Genomic DNA, 7,346 nt, shown 5'->3' on the forward strand with positions numbered 1-7,346 from the left:
TATGGGTTTGCTTCTATTGATTTTTATTTTCTTCTTTATAGATCGGATTTCCTTCTCTTTTACATGTGTAACAGTTTTATATAGTAGTTCAGATACTGGGTATTAAAGAACAGTGGGGGATGAAATATAGTTTGTTTGTTTAGCTCTGTTTATTTCTAGGACACTAAGCCCTTTCCTCTGTTTGGTGGTTAAGGTGAGGAACTGATTATTCATATTCCCCCTAGAGCCGTGGCTGAGCTCTGGCTGAGATACAGCTTTTATTTGATTCAGTTCACTTCTGATTAACCCAACTACAAAAGCTCATGCCACCATAGCTGGGGCGGGGGTGGTGGTGGGGAGGAACTGATCTTTTTTAGCTCTTCAAGTATTTGAGCTAGGTTGGGGTTAGACCACAGTTCCAGACAGTTTTGTTCATCTTTGAATTAAACTCCAGTGGGGCCCCAGAATTTAAGCTCAGCAGGAATGCATTGGTTGCTTGATAATAAGTGCTGAAAGCCTCCCCCCGCCCCCCGCCCCCAGCCTCTGTAATCTCATCTCCTACTCCTTCCTTCGCCACCCTTCACCAGTGATGCTGTTCACTCTCCTGTTCCTCAGACAAGCCAAGGATGCTCTCACTTTAGGTCCTTTGTACCTGCCTGGAATGCTCTCCCCTCAGATTTCCACATAGCTCTCCCTCACTGAATTCATGTCTCTGATCAAATACCACCTTTTTAGAAAGGCCTTCCCCTACCACCCTGCATAAAAGATCCTTCTCTCCCCTCACTGTGTTCTCCATGTTCCTCCCTTATCCTGCTTAATTTTTTTCTAAGGCACATATGACTATCTGTTTTTCCAAATATTTATTTATGATAATCTCTAAAGGATTTTTAAACACATCCAAAGGAGGTTCCCAGTAAAACTAGTTTAGAATCTCTCAGAACTTAGAATTCTGTCAGAACTCCTTGGAACTTGATGGAGGTGGTCTCTGAAAAGGAATATATTCAATATTCTAGGGACTGTTGACCTTCAAGGACATATCTGTGGACTTCACCCAGGAGGAGTGGGGGCAACTGGCCCCTGCTCACCGAAATCTATACCGGGAGGTGATGCTGGAGAACTATGGGAACCTGGTCTCAGTGGGTAAGGATGGCAAACATTCATCCAGGAAACCTGCCCATTATAGGAGAGTCCTTATTTCTAAATTATTAAATGTTGTCTGGAGCTTGACCTTGGGTTCTGTATTAGAGATGTCACATTCCTTGGGGGAACAGCTTTACTTGCTAGAGCTAGAATAGAAAGACATTCTGTGGTGCCCCTTTCCATCTTCAGAGACCTTGAATATCAGAGGACTAGAACGAAATTCTGGGGATAGTTCTTAGAACTCAGCATAACCATTCATGCTTTTTTTTTTTTTTTTTACTTTATAAGCAGGATACCAACTTTCCAAACCTAGTGTGATATCCCAGTTGGAGAAAGGACAAGAACCATGGATGACAGAGAAAGAAGGCCCAGGAGATCCCAGTTCAGGTGAGACCAAGACAGGTAGTACATTTTAATATGTAGGCCAGAGTCCCCGAAGTGTTCCTCCAGCCCCTGGACAGGGCATGTGCTAAACCTGACTTCACCCCTCCCTCCGTCACCCCTTTACTTCACCTGACCTTGCAAAAGTCTCTCTGCAGTTGGAGGGAAGGAATTTTGTCTTCATTAAGGTTAAACTTGACTTTCCCTCTTTTCTTCAGTATCCTGAACTCTGAATTGAAAGCTCCTTTCTCTAAGCAGTCAGATGTACATGGTCTCTCCTCACAGAAAACACATCTCTTTTCAGGACTCTCACTGCATTTGACAGATCTTTAATTTTCTCTCTTCCATTCTATTTCCACTTTTTGCTAACTTCCATTTTACAATTTCAGCTTTGATTCTCAGTCTCTTTTAAACTCGTGTATCTTTTGTATTTTTTGTAACAACTATATGAAAATTCTTGCAAGAGAAATTACCACAAATTCAGTGGTCTTTAATCATCTCCTTAAATTTTGCTTTATTATGGAATATTTTAGGTGCTCAGTAAGGCATAGAGAACATTAAAACAAACTTCTATGTAGCTTCCAACTAGATTAAGAAAAAAAAGAGTTGAAGCCCTGCTGTTACGCTCCTACTTTTTGAAATAACCCGCTTTTCAGAGTTTAAATATTGTCATTTTCACATGTCTTCATACTTTCATTACATGTATATATCCCGAAACAATATATAGTATTGTTTTGCATGTTCTTATTCTTTAAATAAATGGTGTATATACTTCTACTTGCTTTTCTCATTCAACATGGTTGAAATCTATGTTGTTCTAGTTCTTTTATTTCCACTGAACTAATAAACCACAATTTATCCATTTTCCTATTAATATACATTTATATTGTTTCTAAGGTTGGGGGTTACCAAGATGCAGTGTCTTCCTATGTACATATGCAAGTATTTCGAGATGTTTGGTGGAAGCAAAATTGTTGGTCATGGTGTATATGCACCTTCATTTTGCTGGAGATTACCAACTTGCTCGACAAAGCAGTTGCACCAGTTTGTCCTCCCATCAGCAAGCCATAAGAGTTCCCAGAGCTCAGCATCTTTGTCAACACTTGGCCTTGTCAAACTTTAAAATTATCGTAGGGGTGCCTGGGTGGCTCAGTCAGTTGAGAATCCCGACTCTTTATTTCAGCTCAGGTCAGGATCTCAGGGTGTGGGATCAAGCCCCATCTCAGGCTCCACGCTCAGTGTGGAGTCTGCTCCAGATTCTTTCTCTCCCTCTGTCCCTACCCCTCAAATAAATAAATAAAATCTTTAAAAATAAATAAATTGAAAATAAAAAAATAAAATTTTTGTAAATTTGTGGGTGAATTTGGTATCTTGTTGTTTCTTTCATTTTCCTGATTACTAGCAAGAGGAGCATACTTTTCATGTTTATTGACCATCCAGAGTTCTCTTACATAAATTGTTTATATCCTTTGCCAATTGCTCTATTATTATCTCTTTTCTTGATTTATAGAAAAATTGATGTAATATATATTCTTATATTTTTAAGATTTGGCTTTTCATATTTAGAGTTAATTCACCTGGAATTTCTAGCCCTACTCTAACGGCAAGTTAATTACTGTGTTTCATAGTGAGGTGCATATCCGGTAGAGGTAGTTCTCCCACTGTGTTCTTCAAAATTGTCCTGGTTATTCTTAGCCTCCTGCTTTTTCCATACAAATGAGTGCATCAAATTTCACACCCACACACATACACACATGTGCATGTGTGCAAATACTCCGGTGGTATTTTGATTGGAATAGAATTGGATTTATAGATCAACTTTGGGGGGAATTAATATTATGATACTGAGTTTTATTATTCCAGAAACATGGTAAATTGCTCCATTTATTGGTATTTCCTAACTTTTTTAAAAATAAAGTTTCAGAATTTTCCCTATAAGGTCTTCTTCATATTACATCCCCTTTTAGGTTCATCTTGAAGACCTTATATTTTGCTATTGTAGATTGTGTGTGTGTGTGTATTTTTTAAAGATTTTATTTATTTGACAGATAGAGAGAGCACAAGTAGGCAGAGTGGCAGGCAGAGGGAGAGGTAGAAGCAGGCTCTCCGCTGAGCAGGGAGCCCGATGTGGGTTTTGATCCCAGAACCCTGGGATCATGACCTGAGCCGAAGGCAGATGCTTAACCGACTGAGCCACCCAGACGCCCCAATAGTATATATTTTTAAATTATGTTTTCTGTTTGTTGTTGGTGTGTAATAGCACATTTGATTTTATATATTGATCTTATAGCTAGCCACCTTGTTTCACTCCATTATTAATTCCAACAATATGTTTATATATTCTCTTGGGTTTTCTCTTTTTCAACTTAAAATAATGAAAATAATAAAAGCTACCATGATTTTCATCTAGATGGTCCAGTCCCTTTAAATAATAAGAACAATCTGATTTTAGTAAAATGTTTAGTTTAGGGCAATAACAAAAACTCCCAACTTCATTCAAAGTTAAATCTTTTTTTCAATAGTTTGGTTCTTCTTCAGGCCTGGATACTGAATTGGGGAAGGGGACATAGATGGTGGCTTCTTCTCTCTTTCCCTGTCCTCTTCTTTTCCCCCTCCCATATTCAGGACTAGAATTAGAAGCCTACAGAGCATAGACTCTATTATTGCCTTTACTCATTAAGAATTTGTAAGTACTTAAAAAAAAAAAAAAGAATTTATTAGTACTAATGATCCTTTTGTGCCGAACAAAAAATCTTACAAGAAGTTATACCTTTCAGGATACAGATCTGTCAGTTGAAATATTGGTAATGGGTACAACAAATTATCAAGTAAAAAAGCCAGTCAGAATTTTAAAGGATAAAAGATATTTTCAGGGGCACCTGGGTGGTTCAGTCAGTTAAGTGTTCGACTCTTGATTTTGGCTTAGGTCATGATCTCAGGGTTGTAAGATCGCACCCTACTGGGCGTGGAGCCTTCTTAAGATTCTCTCTCTCCCTATTCCTCTGTCACTCCCCTCCCCCCTCAAGAAAGGTAAAAGATACTTTCATGGAACATAGCAATAATAGCAACATAGTGGGGCGCCTGGGTGGCTCAGCCATTAAGCGTCTGCCTTCGGCTCAGGTCATGATCCCAGTGTCCTGGGATCGAGCCCCACATCGGGCTCCCTGCTTGGTGGGGAGTCTGTTTCTCCCTCTCCCACTCCCCCTGCTTGTGTTCCTGCTCTCGCTAACTCTCTCTCTGTCAAATAAATAAATAAAATCTTTAAAAAATAATAATAATAATAGCAACATAGTCTGGGTTTCTTACAAGTCTCCTTTCTAGGGACAGACTAATAACCACAGAAAATAGAACAATGTAAATATTAATACAAGTTTCAATAAAAGCTTAATGTTTTTATGAAAGTTCTTAGTTCAGACCTTATTTTTTGAATGAGCATTTCCTCCTGCTGCTGGTGTGGGGAGAGGGACATCTTTTTATCTTTTTGATATTGTTTTCCAAAAGTGGTTGTCAATTAAAAAGATATTCATAAGACATAGCTCTGAAATTTGATTATTTAGTATTAGAAAGAACAGGTCTAAAGTACTCAAATTTTACTCTCTATATAAAATCACACATTTTCCTTATTTATCTGTTTCTTAACTTCCCATTACCTCCCCCGTGGTTGCATAACCATATTTAATTGTGCAGTTGACCCTTGAACAACACTGGTTTGCACTGCATGGGTCCACTTATATGTGGATTTTTTACAGCACTATAAATGTATTTTTTCTTCCTTATAATTTAACATTTTCTCTTTATTGTAAGCCTGTAGTATATGATACATATAACATAAAACATGTGTTAATTGACTTATCAGTAAGGCTTCTAGGCAACAGTAGGCTATTAGTAGTTAAGTTTTGGGGGGAGTCAAAAGTTATACATGGATTTTTTACTGTATTGGGGTTGGTATCCCAACCCCCATGTTGTTCAAGGGTCAACTGTAATCAAAATCTCATACTTTATAGTTATCTAAATTTCTGTCTTACTCATTACAATAATTGATTTTTTAAAGCATAATGGATGTGAGTTATTTGCATGTTTCCATTTCTTTCAGACTTGAAGAATAAAACAGAAACCAATGCATCAACTGCAAAGAATGACATCTTACAGGAACAGTTATATCATGGCATTATGATGGAAGGGTTCCTGAGAGATGATGTCATTTATTCCACACTAAGAAAAGTCTCTAAGTATGATGGTGACTTAGAAAGGCACCAGGAAATCCATGGGAGAGATGTAAGACAAGCCATCCTGACCCACAAGAAGAGTGGCCAAGAAACTAACAAATTTGGGGAAAATATTGTCAGTTCAAATGTTATTATAGAGCAGAGGCACCATAAATGTGAAACACCTAGAAAGAGGAACAAATACAAATTAGACTTGATTAATCATCCGAGTTACATAAGAACAAAAACCTATGAATGTAATATATGTGAAAAAAACTTCAAACAACCCATTCATCTTACTGAACACATGAGAATTCATACTGGTGAAAAGCCTTTCAGGTGTAAGGAATGTGGAAGGGCCTTTAGTCAAAGCGCATCACTGACTACACACCAGAGGATCCATACCGGTGAGAAACCCTTTGAATGTGAAGAATGTGGCAAAGCCTTCAGACATCGCTCATCTCTTAATCAGCATCACAGAACTCACACTGGAGAGAAACCCTACGTATGCGATAAATGTCAGAAAGCTTTCAGCCAGAACATTAGCTTGATCCAGCATCTGAGAACTCATTCTGGGGAGAAACCCTTTACGTGCAATGAATGTGGGAAAACCTTCCGACAAATTAGACACCTTAGTGAACATATAAGAATTCACACTGGGGAGAAGCCCTATGCATGCACTGCGTGTTGTAAAACCTTTAGTCATAGAGCATACCTAACGCATCACCAGAGGATCCATACTGGGGAGAGACCCTACAAATGTAAGGAATGTGGGAAAGCCTTTAGGCAGAGGATACACCTTAGCAACCATAAAACTGTTCATACAGGAGTGAAAGCATATGAATGCAACCGCTGTGGAAAAGCCTACCGGCATGATTCATCCTTTAAGAAACATCAGAGACACCACACTGGAGAAAAACCTTATGAATGTAATGAATGCGGAAAAGCCTTCAGCTATAATTCGTCACTTAGTCGACACCATGAGATACACAGGAGGAATGCCTTTCGAAATAACATGTGAAAATAGATTATTCAACATGAGAACAAAAGCCAGCTCTAGATCAGTGATTCTGTTTTTAAATTCCAGGATTTTAAATTTGAGGAATTGATATCATGATGCCAGCTTTTAATCTTGCCCAATATGTAAATAAACAGTGCATTGATAACTACTATCTACTAACACCTCTGTACAAAGTACTCAATCAAGAATAAAGGATGGTAAAAAAAAAAAAAAAAAAAAGAATAAAGGATGGTCCTTTAAATTAAATTCAGCATAATGGAAAGTGCACACATAATTGTTATCTTTCTGATTTCATGGTGGATTAGTTATTCTCCGTGGGCATTCACTCATTTATAGACTAACAATTGGGAAGAACTGTCAAAAATATCACCACCCCTATTTTTTAAGTAAACTTTTTTTTTTAACTTTTATTTTTTATTTATTTTTTTTTTTTTAAGATTTTATTTATTTATTTGAGACAGAGAGAATGAGAGAGACAGAGAGCACATGAGAGGGGGGAGGGTCAGAGGGAGAAGCAGGCTCCCTGCCGAGCAGGGAGCCCGATGCGGGACTCGATCCTGGGACTCCAGGATCATGACCTGAGCCGAAGGCAGTCGCTTAACCAACTGAGCCACCCAGGC

The 7,346-nt window shown here is 38.3% G+C and overlaps 1 protein-coding gene across 2 annotated transcripts; it reads left to right on the plus strand.

Annotated features, from left to right (window-relative positions):
- The first annotated feature begins 588 nt into the window (after window positions 1–588).
- ZFP69 (ZFP69 zinc finger protein) lies at window positions 589–6,941 on the plus strand. 2 transcript variants are annotated; one of them, XM_081811609.1, is made up of 3 exons: window positions 589–1,119; window positions 1,408–1,506; window positions 5,594–6,941. In XM_081811609.1, exons 1-3 carry the CDS (start codon window positions 1,086–1,088, stop codon window positions 6,724–6,726), a joined length of 1,266 nt encoding a protein of 421 aa, XP_081667735.1. In that variant the 5' UTR covers window positions 589–1,085; the 3' UTR covers window positions 6,727–6,941. The 2 variants fall into 2 exon arrangements, with proteins under 2 accessions (XP_081667735.1, XP_081667736.1); XM_081811610.1 differs by having other exon boundaries at window positions 1,411–1,506.
- Window positions 6,942–7,346: the final 405 nt, after the last annotated feature.

This window comes from Leptonychotes weddellii, unplaced genomic scaffold (assembly GCF_054177405.1).
Source record: "Leptonychotes weddellii isolate Sample4059 unplaced genomic scaffold, ASM5417740v2 HiC_scaffold_8836, whole genome shotgun sequence".
In the NCBI taxonomy this organism is placed as follows: domain Eukaryota; kingdom Metazoa; phylum Chordata; class Mammalia; order Carnivora; family Phocidae; genus Leptonychotes; species Leptonychotes weddellii.

What these genes read in the sequence shown, in the direction of transcription:
- ZFP69 (XM_081811609.1), top strand. Translation starts at nt 1,086, where the DNA reads ATGCTGGAGAACTATGGGAACCTGGTCTCAGTGG. An exon ending in TGGGAACCTGGTCTCAGTGG is followed by an intron (nt 1,120 to 1,407) that starts GTAAGGATGGCA and finishes TTACTTTATAAG; the next exon opens with CAGGATACCAACTTTCCAAA. An exon ending in CCCAGGAGATCCCAGTTCAG is followed by an intron (nt 1,507 to 5,593) that starts GTGAGACCAAGA and finishes CATTTCTTTCAG; the next exon opens with ACTTGAAGAATAAAACAGAA.